Below are 18,117 nucleotides of genomic sequence, written 5' to 3'. Positions count from 1 at the left end.
TTCGTGTTAATGTGACATTTCAGAACAGTGCTTTTCAGCTAAACTAAAACTAAATAATAAGCCGTTTTCTTAAATGCATGTAAATGTGGTCAAAGTGTTGACAGAATAAAAAAAAAAATATGGAATAAAAGATATAGAAGTCTTGGCGAAGATAAATTATATCCACACAGAAAACTAACAAAGAACTATGCTTCTAACCGCAAGTGGAGATCTGTCGTTCCAACCACACAAATTTATGATGCTGTTTGCGAATGTTCGTTGGAACTACGGTTTCAGGAAAAACTAAATCTCTGAATTATGTTTGTAACGATGGAACTTGCAACCATAGTTGGCTAATGATGCTTTTGGGAAATGCACCCCAGGTTGTAAGTACATCACCACTGAAAGAACAGTGACCTGTTCAAATCAAATACTAAACAAAAAGATTTATGCTATTCAAGATTAAGTCAATACGTACTGTAGATGCAACTTGGTCTCAGAATCACGTTACTATGCCTACATTTTTGCAAAATGAATTTTACGTGGCTTGTTTAATGTATCACAGCAGTTTTCTGCTGAAATAAACTCTAGAGGTGCTAAAACAACAATTACTTTTATTCACATGACCAGTAAAACAGCAAATTGCCAGTTCATAAACACTTGCTGTTTACTCAGTTCTTCACACAATGTTCTCTTATGATATCTAAACTTTTTTACTAAAAATAGAGCACGACTTATGAGGTGATACATTTTAATGTTTGCATCACATTATCATTTAATTTACATGCTCAAGTAACATGTCTCGTTCCCTCCATCAGGGAACGGGGGTTACACTAGTAACCTAGACGTTCCACTTCTGTCACTCACTCAACGTTGTGTCGATTGTAGTGAAACAAGTGGTCCCATTAAATAACGGCACTTACACTGAACCGCGTTATATGATCTGCTGATGCTGGTGCAAGCAAGCTATTGCGTGCCAAAGGAGCATGGGCATCAGACTGCACGTAACCTTCCCCAACGCCCCACTAAGTAGTCATATTGTTTTTATTAGGTTCTCGGCATCCGATAAAGGATTTTCCTTGAGAGGTGGGTACAAGCAACGTGACAAGCAGACCATGCCAGCCGCAGCCTTTTCTCTCTCTATGTATGTTCTTAGAGTGTTAGATGCGGCTGGGGCCATCTAGCTATAACACGCATCGGGGAAGGTGTTCTTTTCCAGTATTATTCTTTCAGGGTGAAAAGACCCCGCGGAGACCACATCCTGCCCGGGCTGGGGAGGTGAATATGTGGCAAATACGTCACATGGGCCTGTTATGCCACAAATGGAAGTGGCGCAGTAGTAGGTCCTGCCTAATGAGGGAGGAGCTCTACAAACACGGTGACCGGGGCAGTGGGGACTGCCCAAGGGAGACGCGGGTCTGCCTGACAGGGGGACTGTACCGCCGTGATAACCAGCACCTATGGAGCACCTATTCCAGTACAGAGTAATTAGTACCCGTAGTGAGTCTTGTCGGGAATTCCTCCTGAATTCGCGAGCCAGAGGGCTAGGAGGAAGAACATCCAGGGAGCGCAAGTTTGTGGGCACGTGTTTGCCTCAGTGGAGGGGAAAGGCGCTAGCGCAAGCGGTATACCCGGTCAGTTGTCCGGGTATACAGGAGCTCTACACTGGGGCTGAGAGCTACCTGCAGGAAGCGGATGCCCCCCGTCTCACGAACCTCACGGAGCTTTTGGGTCCTTGATTCCTGCGGGTAGCTCTCAGCCCCAGCGTCTTTGAGCGCCGCCCTGGCCCGAGGAACCAATCAAACCAAGCTGAACTCCCCAAATCGCCTCCATCGCCATCCGGGTCGTCCTCAATCCCGTGGGAAGAAGGAGCAACACGGGGGGCGGCTGGAGTGGCGTTCCCTTTAAGTAAGGAAAGCCGCGACAACAACAATGCCATGGTCAAGTTCTTGCAATGAGTACATGAAGCATCCAAAAACGCTGCCTCTGTGTGATCGCAACCCAGACACACACGGGGCAGCGCCTATGGCCATCAGAAGCAGAGAGATATCTGCCACATCCTGGTACAACACAAAGGCAGAAAGGCATCTTGAAAAGTCGCATCTTGAAAAAGACGCATCTTTAAAAAGACGTTCAACGCTAATGTTTTCACTCTTTTAGAGAAATAGTTGCTCTTTTAGAGGACTATTGCTCTTTTACTAGTGCTGTCAAAGCGCCCAGGGGCGTGGACTGCACTGGCGTGCAGAGAAGGGAGAAAGCTGCTGGTAATGCACCGTAGATCCAACAGCAGTGCTCTAGAGGTGAGTGGAACAGTAGTGAGTTTCTCAGCTCACTGATCACACAACCACTCGTCTCCGAAGAAAGAATCTGACTGAACAGATGCACGATCCCCACCTTTTATACCCGTATGTCCAGGGGCTTTGAAATTAAGAAAACCATGCTTTTTTTAACAGCTTTAATAGTTTTAAACAGCTGTATTAAGTATTCAAGTAAACATTTAGAATGGAATGAGAATGAAACTACTGGTCTTCACGGCATGATTATAATACATTTATTATTTTTAAAGCTACCAAAGTTACCCAGTCAAAAAGCATTGAGTGGTATCTTGTTTTCTTGTTCTGGTTATTTGAGTAAAATGACACACATCAGGTCTATTACAATACATTTACTTACAATTCTTTGATACAAATACGCTTTCTCTCAAAGGTTTACGTTCACTTTAGACAACTCACTGTGTTCACATTTTAGTAGAAATTTGAAATGCGTTTGACTGTTCAGGCATATATCTGTATTATCATGAGCGAACAGCACACAGCTGATACTTAATTACTAATTAATTATAAAAATACATTCTCTAAATTATTTTCAACAGCAGAATGAGAATATGAACTTTTACATTGACACAGGCCTAGGCTATATCACAACTGTAGCTGATTATTTTTACATTATTGACATTTTAATCAGGCTACTTGTTCGGTCGTACAAGTAAAATTCTCTTTCACTTGCCCTTTCAAAAATCAATTTGTCCCAGACAGTAATTAATGTCGAGTCCTTCTTAAGAACCTCATCTGTTTGGGAGAACACTGAACTCACTTTTAGCACCACACAGTGCCATGATACGTATGATGAACTACGTAATATATTTGTACAAATATTTCATATAATTTTTACGAGATTAGGGTGCACACCTTATATCGCTTTGGACTCCATTTGGTTCTGCTAATTAACAAACTTTAGTGGCTATTAGTATTGGTGCTCTCCATAGTTTTATGCAACATAACATTGTAATACCTTGTCCAAACCAGCCACAATGCAATAAAGCAACAAGCAATACAAATTTGTATGTAAGAGATTTTGTTCAATACAAATTTGTATGTAAGGAGCCATGACCATGAAAAGCAATAAGCAACAGTAATGTATGTTGGTTGCTAAGTTTCTATTTCTATTGCCCACAGTGAAATCCTCTAGGCCCAAAATCATGCTCCACATAACTTTATACAGTATTAAACATAAAATATGTTGACAAATTTCTTGCCGTATCACAACTGGTTAGAACATGGTGTAAGTTTTGCTTAATTGTTTTCAACTGGAATAGATGTACATGCACAAAACACATATGAATCAATATCCTAACATGCAAGAGTCAGAATGGGATGTGGTTGGTTTGCTACCTGTGCCGGTTCCTCTTGCTGTAGTCTTCATTTGACAATGGGTCGAGGTCTGGCAGAGGAATGATGTAGCCACTGTCAGAGCTGAGTCTCTGTTCATCAAACCCACTCTCGCGATCCTTCAGTTTGCCCTGGTTCTTATAGAGCACACCCATGTATGCATCATCATTGTCAATGCACTGCACTCGGGTCACAGCAGGGTGGTCGCTCTTCAAGAAGTCATGATTCACACGTTCATAGCTCTGTACACCAATACAAATATTATTAGAAGATGATCAGCTGAAAGACTATTAGTGCATGTTTGTTTATGTGCACGCAGAAGGCCTGCAAATAAAAAAAACAACAACAAAAAAACATTTTTGTAAGATAAACATTCAAGTTGTAAATGTAAAATTAATTGTAAATTAGCCATGCTTTTGTCTCTTTTAATGCATCATTTTGAAGGAAGTGAGGGAGAAATTGACTCATTTCTGGTAGTTGTAAATAGCACTTCAACGCCACCATAAACACGGCTCACCCCAAAGTTCTGTACCATTTGTGCAAGCGTTCTGTGGACACTTCAGGGTTTGGAAGCCCATTAAGAACCACATTTCCCACCACACCCCTGCCCAATATGCTATAACAGGAGCTAGTTATTCCCTGAGCCATGTGACTCTAGGAAATTAAGTTTTGAAGTACCATGTGTGGTGTCTGTTTAATAGAGCAATTATGGCTAGCTGGCGGACGCTAACTTTAAGCTCCCGGTCATTAGCACTGCTAGGTTCTGCCTTGCTGGGGTGTTAGCCAGCTGGAGCACTAGTGCTCTAATCGTTGTTAGTGGTCTGGCAGTGTTGGCAATGGTGACATACACATAGCCCAGGCCTCAAAGACCAGAGAGACACTCTGCATTTAAGCTAAAGTAAGTTGGAAGCCATTTCCAATATATTTTTATATGGGCCAATTTTCAGGTCATGGTGGAATAGGCTTAAGAGACAGAGAAAGAGAAAGAAACAGAGAGACAGTGAAAGAGAATGGAGAAAGCCATTTAAGTGGATGAGAGTATGCTACTTTAAAATAAATACAGTTATTAATTAATTCAGTAGATGTTTTTATCCAAAAAATTACATCAGAGGAGATAGGATGAAAAAAACCAACCCACTAGAAGTTTAATGGCTGCCTTAAATTTTAAGTACAAAGTGGTATCAAGAAGTGATTTTCAGAATGAGTTTAAAGTTACAACCTGCAGTGTTAAGTTCATTACACTTTTCAACCACTTTGAATTTAGTTATCGATGAAAAATTTAGTAGAAATTACAGTAAAATTTGTGTAAACATGTTATATTTATGATATTATTAAGAAAAATGTCTTACAGCCATGAGACAGATTGAAAGTAACACACAGAAAGAACAGGAAAGAGAAGCAGCTGAAATCTTATTGAAAGACTTCAGACTTACCCTCATATATCCTGAGGGTAGCAAGGAGGCCACTGTCTCACTAAGGCCAAGGAAGGACGGTCTCTTCTCTGGTTCACTGTTCCAGCACTTCATCATAAGTTCATAGCTAGAGATACACAAACAACAACACAACAGTCAGACATCAGCACCAACTGGAGCAAAGCACGAAAAAAAAAAAAATAGTAATACAAATATATTTGAGGCTGAACATACACATTACTGGAAGCGTGCTCAGGTTTTGTCATTCGGTATCCACTCTTAATCTTGTTGTAGAAGCTGGAATCCACAACCATACCCGGATAAGGAGTCCCACCTACAACATCAAAAACCAAACATATTTAGCCTAATCACATGAAAATCACATGACTGTGGTGGCTCTTTTGCTAAATTATATTACGTGGTTCATTACAATTTGTGCAGCAGTTCAGAGGTAGTCTCAGCCTCAGACGGCATGTCCACGGACTGCCCACAGTCAGTGCACTAACCATCTGTTGCTTATAACACACAAAACTGGAAAACTCTTTCTTGAACAATCAGTGCAAATCTGATTGGCTGGTTAGATGGAACTTCCGCGAATAGATGGACATAGGACGTTTTATCCATTTAAATGTATGCATTTGGCAGACTCTTTTATCCAAATCGACTTACAGTGCACTTATTACAGGGACAATACCCCCAGAGCAACCTGGAGTTAAGTGCCTTGCTCAAGGACACAATGGTGGTGGCTATGGGGATTGAACCAGTGACCTTCTGATTAACAGTTATGTGCTTTAGCCCAAATGTTAGATGACAAATGTAATTGCTGAAAGAAACCATGTCATTTCGTGGTGCTTCTATGATGCTTTCAGCTCACATGTCGACTCGCGTGTTCTTCAGGACTCGTAACATAGTCCTTTGTAGTGTAAGTGCAATGTTCCATCAGTTGAGCTAGTGCACAATATGATTAGTTGGTTTGTAGTGAAAACGTTAAATTGTATAACCCTACAAGTCATGCGATATAGTTAAACTTCTTAATGTCATAAGATATTTATATCATAATCTGCTTTATCGTGATTTGTGAGAAAGTTAATAAAAGTTGTTGTTTTAGTTTCTCTAGTGTTTAATTCACACCTACTGCAATATGTACAACTAGCCACGTAAAAATCTTTTTGCAAAAATGTAGGTTTAGTAACATGATTCTATAAAACCAGACTGAACACATTATACTTTCTTTACATTCAATTTACGTTTACTTTCTTTACAAGTCCTTACATTTTATAACCTAAAATAAGTTAAATGGAAGAGCAAAATAGTTGTTTAGTAAAGTTTAGTAAGAAATGTTACTGTAATAAGCAAATCTAGATACATACCAAGAGAGAAGATCTCCCACAATAAGATCCCATAAGACCAGACGTCACTTAGTGTAGTGTACAAATTATCAAAAATACTCTCAGGAGCCATCCACTTCACTGGAAGGAAGGTCTGTGTGTGTGTATGTGAGAGAGATTATTATTCATTGGCAAATATTCTCATATTTTGCACAAAAAATGGCTAGTTAAACTTTTTTTAAACATAAACAAATATTTATAATCTTACATAATCTATTACAGACTACCCGTGACAAACATGCACTCAGTGCAATTTCTGTAAACTCCAGCTGCGTTGCACAAAAATAACAAACAGAGACACGTTAGGACTAAGAGACAGGCACTCACACTTCCTTTGGAGACATAATTATTATCATGCATGATGTCTCTGGCCAACCCAAAGTCGCATATCTTCACTATCTTGCCTTGAGACAGCAGGACATTGCGTGCAGCCAAGTCTCTATGTACACACTGTGAGAAACAGAGAAATAGAAAAAGAGAGAGAAGCGAGTGAGTTTGTGTAAGAGAGAGATTTAGTTCCATTTCAGAACGCTATTTATACTGTATATATATAGAAGTATAGAAATAATAATTTTCTTTGAGATAATTGTAGTTCTGGCAATTTGAAGTGGTCAAGCGTATTTATTTCCCTGTTCCCGTTTCTCTCCGTCTCATGTACTCTAACCGTTACATGCTCTATTCCCTTTCCTGAACTAAATCTCTTTCATCCAATCTCTCTCTTTCTTCAAGGGTGGCCTAGAAAGTCTACCTCTGTGAGATTATCTTTGGTAAACTCTCTGTTAATAGATTTATAAACACAAACATTTTAATTATTACTTTCATTTTGCTCATATAATAAAATGTTATAATAACATTGTAATTACAATTTAAAAATATTATTATTGGCTTCAGTCTACACAAAACCAGGCTATTTCAAACTCTCAATCCTATCTATTTAAACTGTACGACCACAAGACAAAGGCAACCATTTTCTCAAACACACTTAACATAAAACCTGCCATCAGATCACCTCCTCTACAAGGACACCCAGAATCAAAAGCTTTAATGTTATGTCTGAACAGACGATGCTGAACCAATGTATATGCGAGAATCAAAGTTTTGTAAAGCAAATGTTTACAAACTAGATTGGCAGAGGCAGTTATCCTGCAATTAGAGACAGACAGGCTTTAACTTACATTCTTAGAGGCCAAGAACTCCATCCCTCGAGCCACCTGATAGGTGAAACTGAGGAGGTCCATTGTCGTCAGTCCTTCATTGGTGTCATCTGAGAGAAGACTCTCAACTTCACTCTCTGTTATTCACATACAAACACAAAGACATTCTGAATTAGCACTGCATGATTATAAATTATGTTTCTGTGTATGATTCCATCCATTATACTTGTGACCATATTTTCTATAATTTCTTTCCAATTGTGAGTAAAAATTATTGTAACACGATTGTGTGATATTCTTCATCATTATATAATTCAAAGAGGTCAAAAAAGCACTTAGATTTTGTTAAAAAAGTTAAGGTAGCAATTCAAGTTTTAAATTATAGTGGGTGAAAATTAGTTTGTGTGTGTGTGTGTGTGTGTGTGTGTGCGTGTGCGTGTGTGTGTCCGACAGGACCTGACAAGTATAATTTCAGGTTCAGATTGGATTCAAGTTTGTAATGAAAGAAAAACGATGCACTCGCAGACAAGTTAGGAGCTATAAACAACAAACATATTTTTGCATGTGTCTGCATTGTTTTCAATTGTTTTACTACTTGAGACACCTGCTTTCTGTTTCATTTGTTGTGCTGCATCTAGATTTGTTTTCAGCACAGGTTCCGAAGAGCATGTTTAGTGCATGTTCTGAAGAAGTTCAGGTAGCAAAGAGTGTCAGGTAGCATGTGAGTGTTAAATGATTCCAGATTGTTTTTCACACAGAAAAGTGTCAGTGCTTGATAAACGGTAATCCAATCTTTTTTTAGGTTTACCTACATTATAGGGGCAAACATGTTCTCACATTGTAGGAAAAGCAGGCATAAACTAAAAACTTAGGGCACCCTAACTGTCCCTGTAATGCAAACGGCTAAATAAACATACTAAACAATGTTTATGGAAAGTGTAAAATTACAAAAAGGTTCCTATGAGGGTTAGGTTTAGGGGCTGGGGTAGGGTTATGAGAGAAAATATCATTAGCTCAATATAAAAATGATAGTATGGAACTTTCAGTGGAAAGTTATTGTAAAGATATCAGTACCAATGTGTGTGTGTGTGTGTGTGTGTGTGTGTGTGTGTGTGTTTGTTTGTTTGTAACATTGAAGGAATGGCAGGCAGATGTATGCATTAAGACGTCTATGCTAAATTACCCTCTGTAATTGTAGGGTGTACAGACTGCAGTGTTCCACTTAAGCAGAGGCATGGGTGGACCTCTCTGCTATCACTAACTAAACATTGTGCATGTTGCTGTGTGTGTGTTTGACAGCAACTAGTCAAGCCAAACCAGACTATGGTGTGCCAAACCAACCACTGTACGTGCAGAAAACGAGGGAGAGACAGTGAAAAATAAAGTCCAGAGAGGACAAAATAAGAAAATTTGGATTAAGAATGGCAAAACTGAAAGAAAAAGAATGTAAGTTGTAGATATGGTTGTGTTTTATCTGTGTTTGAGAGAGCTTTCTCACCGTTAAACTGTCTATGAGAGGGAGGGTGGTCATAGTCTGATCTCTGAATGGGAGAGTATTTTGAAGCTTCGTTCATTTCCAGCATGGGGACGTATTGCATGGTGTCCGCTTGCTTCATGTCCATATATTCGCCTTTCCCCTCGAACGAGAGGATGACATAGCTGCACAAACATAAATACAGAATGACAATGATGCATTGAAATTAAGAGTCACTGTCAGCCAGTTGAGATCATCATTATGAGTAAAACCTAGTGATATAATGAAAATATGTGTGTGAGATCACATCTAGCTGACAGTATACTCAAAGGAAACATCCACACACTATCTGCACTATCGGCTATGCTATTGAATGATAATATCATTTTGTAGTAGATCATCAAAAGGGTCCGGTGTGTTGGTGTGTTAGTGAACATGCAGAGATTATATCACCCATGTTCTCACTGTTGTTTTCGGCCAATGACTATTCGCAAAACAGAGACAGACTACTTTTATTAAGGCCGAAACATAGTCTACGCACGTAAGTGAATGTAGATCCTTCTAGCTATGCAAGCTAAATTTCGTGTAGAGTTGCATTCCAAAATGTGTCAGATTGCATTTCATAACACAACCTAAGTACACGTTGCATTTCAACAGTGCCAAAAGGGGTGCTATAGCCGACATGAGTGTGAACTGTCCACTTCCACAATGTTCTCTTTAAAGTAAACTACTGTGACGTAACAGTTTGGATAACAGTTTGAAGATAATGTTGCTGATTAAGTAAGTTATATTTATATATTTATAGCAACTTAAAAATATAAATATTAAAGATAACTCTATCCCCCCCCTTGATTACTGAGGTATGTTACCACCACAGTAACGCAAGAAAGCACGATTAGCATGTACAGCTGGACTGCGCATTGGCAATGTGTTGACTAAAGCCCAAAGTATACTTCAGTCAGATGTGAACACTGTGACATAAATCTCGTCATAAGCAGAGTGCTTGAGCATTGAACGCATGCATACAATTTACTAACCGTGCATCTTTAACACACAAAAGTATGTGCCTGGAATTATTTGCACTAATTAGTGGGTCCATAAAGTAGCAACACTCACATTTGAGCTGTTGCTGTCACAAAGAAGCGCTAGAAGATGTAATCGCAGCTAAACAACAGGAGACAAAGGTGGAAAATACAACAATGGATGTGTGAGGAGGTCGGGAGATACATGCATTTGTATAACTTCAGTCTGAAGGAATATAAAGTCATCTTTATGGGTCTAAACTCATGAGGAGAAACAGGCCATTATCTCATAGCAGTCATACAGCATATGCGCTAACCGCCTGTGTATGCACGCAGTCAAATGGGGGATACTTTGACAGGCTCGCGCTCGGCAGTACGCAGACGCTTAATGTTCACGTCGAAGCCAAAGTATACTTTGGGATTAAGTGCTCGAATCTGCGTACGTGTTCTTACGTAAAATATGTTTCAGGCCTTAGTATCATTGTATATCTCTATTTCTCTACTTATCTGTTATCTCTCTCCTCCATAAATGACTGCACTTACCCAACTGGACAGAAATCCTGAGACCCTTATTCCTCAATAAGACATAGCAACTAACTATATGATTTTGACCACTTCAGTTGTTCTGGGTAAGATTTTGCCTACAACGTGGGGACCAAAGGTACAGTAAACCTGAAATTACTTGCTTTGTGGGGACCAGCCAACAGTCCCCATGAGGACGACTGCTTATAAACATAATAAATAATGTCTAAATGAGAGGGTCATATTTTTAAAGGGCAGGGGTAAAATTAGGGTTAGGGGATCCATCCATCCATCCATCTTCAACCGCTTATCCGAAGTCGGGTCGCGGGGGCAGCTGCTCCAGCAGGGGGCCCCAAACTTCCCTATCCCGAGCCACATTAACCAGCTCTGACTGGGCGACCCCGAGGCGTTCCCAGGCCAGTGTGGAGATGTAATCTCTCCACCTAGTCCTGGGTCTTCCCCGAGGCCTCCTCCCAGCTGGACGTGCCTGAAACACCTCCCTAGGGAGGCGGCCAGGTGGCATCCTTACCAGATGCCCAAACCACCTCAACTGACTCCTTTAAACGCAAAGGAGCAGCGGCTCTACTCCGAGCTCCTCACGGATGACTGAGCTCCTCACCCTATCTCTAAGGGAGAAGCCCGCCACCCTTCTGAGGAAGCAGGAAACCGATGGAGTGCGTACTCCAGGTAGGGAATGAGGTTTTGCCCCAAGTGAAGGAGTTCAAGTACCTCGGGGTCTTGTTCACGAGTGAGGGGACAATGGAGCGGGAGGTTGGCCGGAGAATCGGGGCAGCAGGGGCGGTATTGCACTCGCTCTATCGCACCGTTGTCACGAAAAGAGAGCTGAGCCGAAAGGCAAAGCTCTCGATCTACCGGTCAATTTTCGTTCCTACCCTCACCTATGGTCATGAAGGTTGGGTCATGACCGAAAGAACTAGGTCGCGAGTACAAGCGGCCGAAATGGGTTAGGGGATGTAAAATATAATTACTTCAGTATGAATAGAATAGATGTCAATGGAAAGTTTCCACCATGTTTGTGTGTGTGTGTTTGCTGACCTCCTGCTGCTCTCGTCAGCTGGGTTGATGCCAAAGATGTCTAAATCTTTTTTGCCCTTTTCTGTGTACCGGCTGAGAAACCCATCTCTGTTCTTATGCAGGTAGTTCACCAGGTCTCCATAGAAACAATACTCTGTGATAATGTAGATTGGTCCTGAGAGATGGGAAAAAGAGAACAAGAAAGAGAGAGGGAGACAGAGAGAGAGAGACTAAATAATGCAGGTCTAATCTTATCAGACACTTGTACAATGTCTAAAAGAAGAAGGTTAAAGTTCTACACTGCACTTAACTCTGCCTGTGAAAACACCACACAATAAAAAACCCACAGACCAAGAGGACACCACCCTAGAGACTGTCTGCTGTTTTTTACCTGTGGGTGTTTATGTGTACATTTTCACCTGATTTGGTGCATGCTCCCAGCAGGTTGACAATGTTCAGGTGAGGGCCCAGGTGAGTCATAATTTTCAGTTCCGACATCAAAGCTTGTTTCTCACTGGAGCGCGCTGTCGCTGAGGAACCAATCATGATAGCCAATTAACTAATGATCAAACAAGTCAAAATGCTTTAACAAGCACAAATGTGCAAAAAAGTGCTTTCTTTCATCATAGATACAACGGTGTTGTAATATAAAGTCAGCTCCACTATAATTGTTTTTACTTTTTTCATTTCAGTCATTATGTGATAACAACATGTATGCTGCTATCCATTTTAACTTAACACAATAAACACAGTAATGAAACACAAACACAATCATTCCTGTCATTTCTACTTGATTTTGTGAGTTTTATGAGCTTAAACTTTTTTCAAAGTGGTCTAAAATTTTTCACTTAAAAATGTAAGGCAGAAAACTAAAATTACGTTTTCAGTTTTAGTGGGTAGACATTTTATACAGTGTTATAAAGGAATATAAAGGAATCTTATGTCACAAGGTATATATATATATATATATATATACTGTATATATGAAAACCATAACTGCTAGTCAAACTTGTTAAAAATAACAGTCAACTCACGTTTAAGCATTTTCACGGCCACTTTCTTAACAGGCTGAGAACGACTCAGTCCATAAGCTGTGCCCTCCACCACCTTCCCGAATGCGCCAGAGCCCAGGACACGACCTACCATACACAACAATCACATAAACACAAACTTGAACTAATTTGAATGTAACCAATGTGTTAGAGTGTATGCAAACATGAAGAGCTTTCTGTAACTTTCAGCATTACTACAGTGGTTTCCTGTTAGTGGAAGATTGGTTTTGATGTTTGAGTAAAGAACCTCAATCACTCTATACAGTCACCACATAAAGCACCTAAATAAAATCTGCACAGTTGATTGTGATGATGTCTGATTGGGAAAGCCCAACAACAAGACCACAATCCAATCAAGTACATGACCACATTAAGTGCCACATATACATGGTTGAACCAAACTGAATTCACAGGACATGATTAAGGTTGGCTGGTTTACCATGACTCACCTAGAACAAGGCCATCCCGGGGGAACTCCCATCGGGAGTCATATGGAAGCTGCATGGGATCCACATAGATGTACTCATGACCGTCAGGACTGACAGACTCAATGACACGCCATCTGATCTCATAACGTGGTTTCTGTATCATAAAGAGAAGAAAACAATTTGCTCAGGTGGTCCATTAAAAGAGCTGATACAGATGCTGGAGGACAGTCAGGCTGTTCCACAGACAGGAAGGCACACAGACATTTACTGCAGCTGATAGGGGAAGAGAAATTGAATTCACACACAATAAAAAGTGATTGTTGTTTTTTAAATTACACTCTTATTTCAGCCCTCACGAAAGCAAACAATTATGAAGCAAATTCTTAACATGCCTCAAATTTGGCTGCATGAATAAATGAGTGAATGAATGATAGAGAATTTGCTAGGAATTTGAGAATGTATGAAGGTGAATGAAAGCAAACCCGAATAAGCGAACATAACAAAGAATGAATGCATTAGTGAGTGAGTGAGTGTGTAAGAGAATGGGTGAATTAGTCAGTGAGTGTGTGAATATGTGAGTGAATAAGTAAATGTGAGTGACTGAGTGAGTGAGTGAGTGAAAGAGTGAGTGAATGAATTAATTAGTGGGTGAGTGAATAAGTAAATGTGAGTGAGTGGGCTAAAGAGTAAATGGGTCAATGAGTGAGTGTATGCGTCTGTGAGAGAATGGGCGAATGAGTGAGTGAGTGAGTGAGTGAATGACTGAGTGAAAAAGTAAATGTGAGTTAGTGAGTAAAAGAGTGAATGGGTGTGTAAATAAGGAAATGTGAATGATTGAGTAAGCTAGATAATGATCGAATGAGTGAGTGGGTGAATGGGTGAAAAAGCGAGTGAGTGGGTAAATGAGTGAGTGAGTGTGTGTGTGAGTGAGTAAGTCTGTGAGAGAATGGGTGAATGAGTGAGTGTCTGTGTGAGTGAGTGAGTGAATGACTGAGTGAATAAGTAAATGTAAGTTTGTGAGTAAAGGAGTGAATGGATGAGCAAATAAGGAAATGTGAGTGAATGAGTGAGTAAGCAAGTGAATTGGTGAGTGAGTTAGTGAATGAGTGAGTGAGTGAATATGAAAATGTGAGTGATTGAATGAGTGAATAAATGAGTGAATGAGTAAATCGGTGCGTAAGTTAGTGAGTGATTGAGTGAAAATGTCACTCATTAACTGGTGAACTGGTTAATGAGTGACTGAATACATGGGTGAATGATTGAATGGGTGAGTGAGTACCTGTTTCCAGATAATGACCAGCACAATGAGTGAGATGATGACAATGACCAGCAGCACCAGAACAGCAGCAGCCACAGTGAGCTCCGAATGTGGACCTGAACACACCAGCGACAGCAGTGAGGAGGAGGAGGAGGATGTTGTAAAATGAAGGATATGATACAAGACAGATGTGTGACAAAACTGTCATAAAGCAATACTACAATACAGGTTTCCAACATCTGTATGTTTATTTACTTCTATCACATGGCTTATCTAACTTAGTAAAATTACAATTTTGTCATAATAAAACTATTAATAAAATGAAGGGTCAATGACTTTACAGACAGATTACTTTGCTTGTAGTGTTTCACAGAAATCACAACAGCTGTAAATTTGGATGTGTACAACCCTGATCAAGATTGCAATTGTGCCCTCTACCACTCCTATTTGCAGTATTAATGAAGAAATCCAGTGTGAGCAATTAATATAAGTTGAAACTCAGTAATGTGAAACCCTGACAACAAAAACTAGAGTAAACACATATGGATTTGTCTAAAGACAGTACATCTGAGAAATCTATCACAGAAAATCTACATGGGGAGCCTAACAAGAAAAGCACAGTTTACAAAATGAAGCTAACAGATGTAGGGCTTCAGAAAAGCAGCAATTGTTGAGTATACAGCACCATTGATTGATGATATTTTCTATCCCCTAAACGTAATCCTTTTTGCATTTTTTAATTTTCTTTAAGACATTTTTAGTATGTTTATAAAGCATTTTTTCCTTGTGTGTGACTTCAGATTTGACTCTCATTGTCAGGCTATTTGGTGCCGATAATATAGACAAAATATGACCTAACACACACAATTTAATATACAGAGATAACCAAAACAGTCAGATTGTCCTATAGTATGGATGATGAGAGAGCTGCTGGGCAGTAAACATCTTAGCAAATATCTACTTAAATCTCAACAAACAAAACAAAACCTCAGTACGGACCTACTCCCTGCCTCAAAGCTCCCTGCCTACTTCCCTAAATAAACTGTACACCTGTGATTCAAATCAGCTTGAGACTTTGTATACCCTGTGAATCCATGGCAAACGGTGATACTAGGAGATGCTAAAGGTATTAAAAGCAATTCAGATGAATGGACTGATATCAACTCAGTTGCTCTAAATTTAAAAGAGTAGTAAAAAGAGAGACTAGATCAGGCCTCTTACCACTTGACACTAGTTTAACTTCCCGTGAAACAATGCCCATGTCATTCCTGGCCAGACAACGCACAGCAATCGTGCTCTTAAGATGGCCGAAGACGACCTGGCTCTCAATGTGGTTGTCCTCAATGATACGTAATTCCACCGAAATGTCTGTAGAGTTGGTCTGAAGAGGCAACCACGGGGAGGAATCGTTGGCACAGCTGGTGAGGTGATTACAGAAGTTAGAACAGTGTGCGGTCATCATGATGTCAAGATTACTTTAAATTCCAGTGATGTACCCACATGTCCCCTACTTTCTGTTTGCACATAAGAAAAGAGCGAGAAATAAGGATAAAACAAAAATAGTATGAGGAATCCTGCTTACTGTTTAATGTTTTTGCAAATATACCACTCCACAACAGGGATGGGGAAACCCCCAGCAGTACACACCACTGCCTGGCCAGCAGCAGAACCATGGTGGAGATCCATCAGCTCCACAATAACAGGCGGAACTGTGAGAGGTCACAGACAAATACTTGCTAACACACAAGAGATACATAAAAAACAGTCCCCATGTATAGCATAACACATGTTCCTTAGCTACAATTGTTTAACAAAGATTCTCCAGTTGACAACAAGATAAACATAAACAAATGTATGTAAATAGTGGCCATGGAAGATGTAGAGGTGCACCAAGATAAACAGCAAGCAGAGACAAAAGCAAACACATGTAAATTTTGTTAAACAAAGCAGTGACAGAGAAAACCTGTAGATAAAAAAATGGAAATGGTCCCACCTTTCACCTGAAGGTAGAAGCTGTTGCTGGTAGTCAGGTCATCTATTTCTGCTCTGATGGTATAATTCCCACTGTCCTCTGCTTTAGCCCTGATCAGGGTCAACACACCCTGGTAACTGCACACACAACACAACAGCTTCAATAGGAAAGTTATGTTACTTGCGTAGAAAAATTGGAATACTAATTTCCAATTGTAATATGAACTTTTAATTAGTAAAAATGTTAAAGGTATAGTTTACCCAAACATCTAAATTCTCTCATCATATACTCACCATCATGTTGAAAGCAAACCTCTGTGAGCTTTCTTTCTTCAATAGAATACAAAAGGAGATGTTAGGGAGAAAGTTATCCTCAGTCACCATTACATTTCCTAATATGGACAAAAGATGCAATGGGAGTGAATGGTGACTGAGCATCACATTTCCTTTTGTGTTCCATTGAAGAAAGAAACAACATGAAGTTCCTTTTCTGGGTGAAGGATCTCTTTAAGCAATTTAAGTCACCTGTAAATTACAGAACCTTTAAACAGGCCACAATGGTCACCTGGTCTCACTGATTGTCAGAAGATTGGTGTTTATTTCTGCAGCGACGTCTCCAAGGATGGAACCGTCCTTTAACCATGTAACTTTTGGGGCGGGGAAAGACTCTATGTCCACCCTGAACTCACGAACTTCATCGAGCATAGCAGTCTCCATTGCACCAAACTCTGGATTCAGGTGCACAAACTCATGATCTGCAGGCAAAACCCATAAGGGAACATTAGGGTCACTGAAATGACTGCATATGAGTGTCTAGTTTGGTAAGGACATACACTGTTAAGATGTAACGTACAATTGTTCCCACAGGGATATACATCTCCTTTATCTAACCCCTACAAATTAATTTTACTCGGTGTATTTAGTCAAATTAAAGGATATTTTTTTACTTGAAACCAGTTAATTTATACTAGTTACAACATAGAACACATTTTTTAGGTTACCTGACAAGACATTGTTTGTACAATTAAACAAATGTTTACCTAAAATGTTTTAGCATCTAAATTAACTGGATTCAAGAAAAATATGATTTACCTTAACCTAGAGAGGTAGATATAGCACATTAACCTCATGAGACCCCTCGTACACATGCGAGGATGTTGTATTTTGGCTTTACTATATGCAATACATAATTTCAATTAATTTTAACCCACTGATCTCAGTTAAGGAGACTCTGTGCTGTCAGTAGTGTTTAACTTTCAACACATGGAGTCATGTGACAAAACAACATGGAACTAACCACAGCGGAGTTTGTCTTTGGGAGAAACGGCAACAAAACAACATTTGGTAAGAAACCTAATTACGTTTTTACACTGAAACCTGCTTGCTTCGAAAAGATTAGAGTCTCTAGTTTCATCCAAAATGCCATTTTTTTCTATTTGAGCGATTTATAGCAAAGCACCTCACTGCTGACGCTCACTAATGTGTACTCTACCGGATTTTGTTCTTAGAAATCCTATATTTACTGTGCATTATCACATTGAGAATCAATGGGTTCATGCACAAGCTTTCAGAGGCTTTATATTGAGTTAGGATAAAAATAAGGTGCATTTCGAACTGTTCTGAGACCAGTGCAGACAGAAAACACACTGGAGGTTAAGTCATTCACTATATAGAGAGCAAGGGAGCAAGAGATGATACTATAGCTTTCCTATGAAGCCAAGTGCATTAAATCCAAACTTCCTATAAAAAGTTCA

At 39.7% G+C, this 18,117-nt stretch overlaps 1 protein-coding gene and 1 long non-coding RNA gene across 2 annotated transcripts in view; one reads left to right on the top strand and one right to left on the bottom strand.

The window, feature by feature from the left end:
- LOC127621660 (platelet-derived growth factor receptor alpha) overlaps window positions 1-18,117 on the bottom strand; it is a 30,899-nt gene that overhangs the window by 2,885 nt on the left and 9,897 nt on the right. Inside the window, exons 11-26 of the mRNA XM_052095342.1 lie at window positions 16,929-17,118; window positions 16,386-16,501; window positions 15,975-16,101; window positions 15,614-15,810; window positions 14,414-14,508; window positions 13,156-13,288; window positions 12,689-12,793; window positions 12,074-12,184; window positions 11,676-11,829; window positions 9,100-9,260; window positions 7,623-7,738; window positions 6,775-6,897; window positions 6,430-6,541; window positions 5,294-5,393; window positions 5,081-5,186; window positions 3,651-3,889 (exon numbers count right to left, since the gene is read on the bottom strand). Coding sequence (XP_051951302.1) covers window positions 3,651-3,889; window positions 5,081-5,186; window positions 5,294-5,393; window positions 6,430-6,541; window positions 6,775-6,897; window positions 7,623-7,738; window positions 9,100-9,260; window positions 11,676-11,829; window positions 12,074-12,184; window positions 12,689-12,793; window positions 13,156-13,288; window positions 14,414-14,508; window positions 15,614-15,810; window positions 15,975-16,101; window positions 16,386-16,501; window positions 16,929-17,118 — 2,185 coding nt within the window. The remainder of the gene's footprint in view (window positions 1-3,650; window positions 3,890-5,080; window positions 5,187-5,293; window positions 5,394-6,429; window positions 6,542-6,774; window positions 6,898-7,622; window positions 7,739-9,099; window positions 9,261-11,675; window positions 11,830-12,073; window positions 12,185-12,688; window positions 12,794-13,155; window positions 13,289-14,413; window positions 14,509-15,613; window positions 15,811-15,974; window positions 16,102-16,385; window positions 16,502-16,928; window positions 17,119-18,117) is intronic.
- Window positions 1-18,117, top strand: part of LOC127621663 (uncharacterized) — a 114,419-nt gene that overhangs the window by 91,585 nt on the left and 4,717 nt on the right. The window lies entirely within an intron of this gene.

Source organism: Xyrauchen texanus, chromosome 28, assembly GCF_025860055.1.
Source record: "Xyrauchen texanus isolate HMW12.3.18 chromosome 28, RBS_HiC_50CHRs, whole genome shotgun sequence".
NCBI lineage: Eukaryota > Metazoa > Chordata > Actinopteri > Cypriniformes > Catostomidae > Xyrauchen > Xyrauchen texanus.
This window is presented reverse-complemented; position numbering and strand designations above follow the sequence as displayed.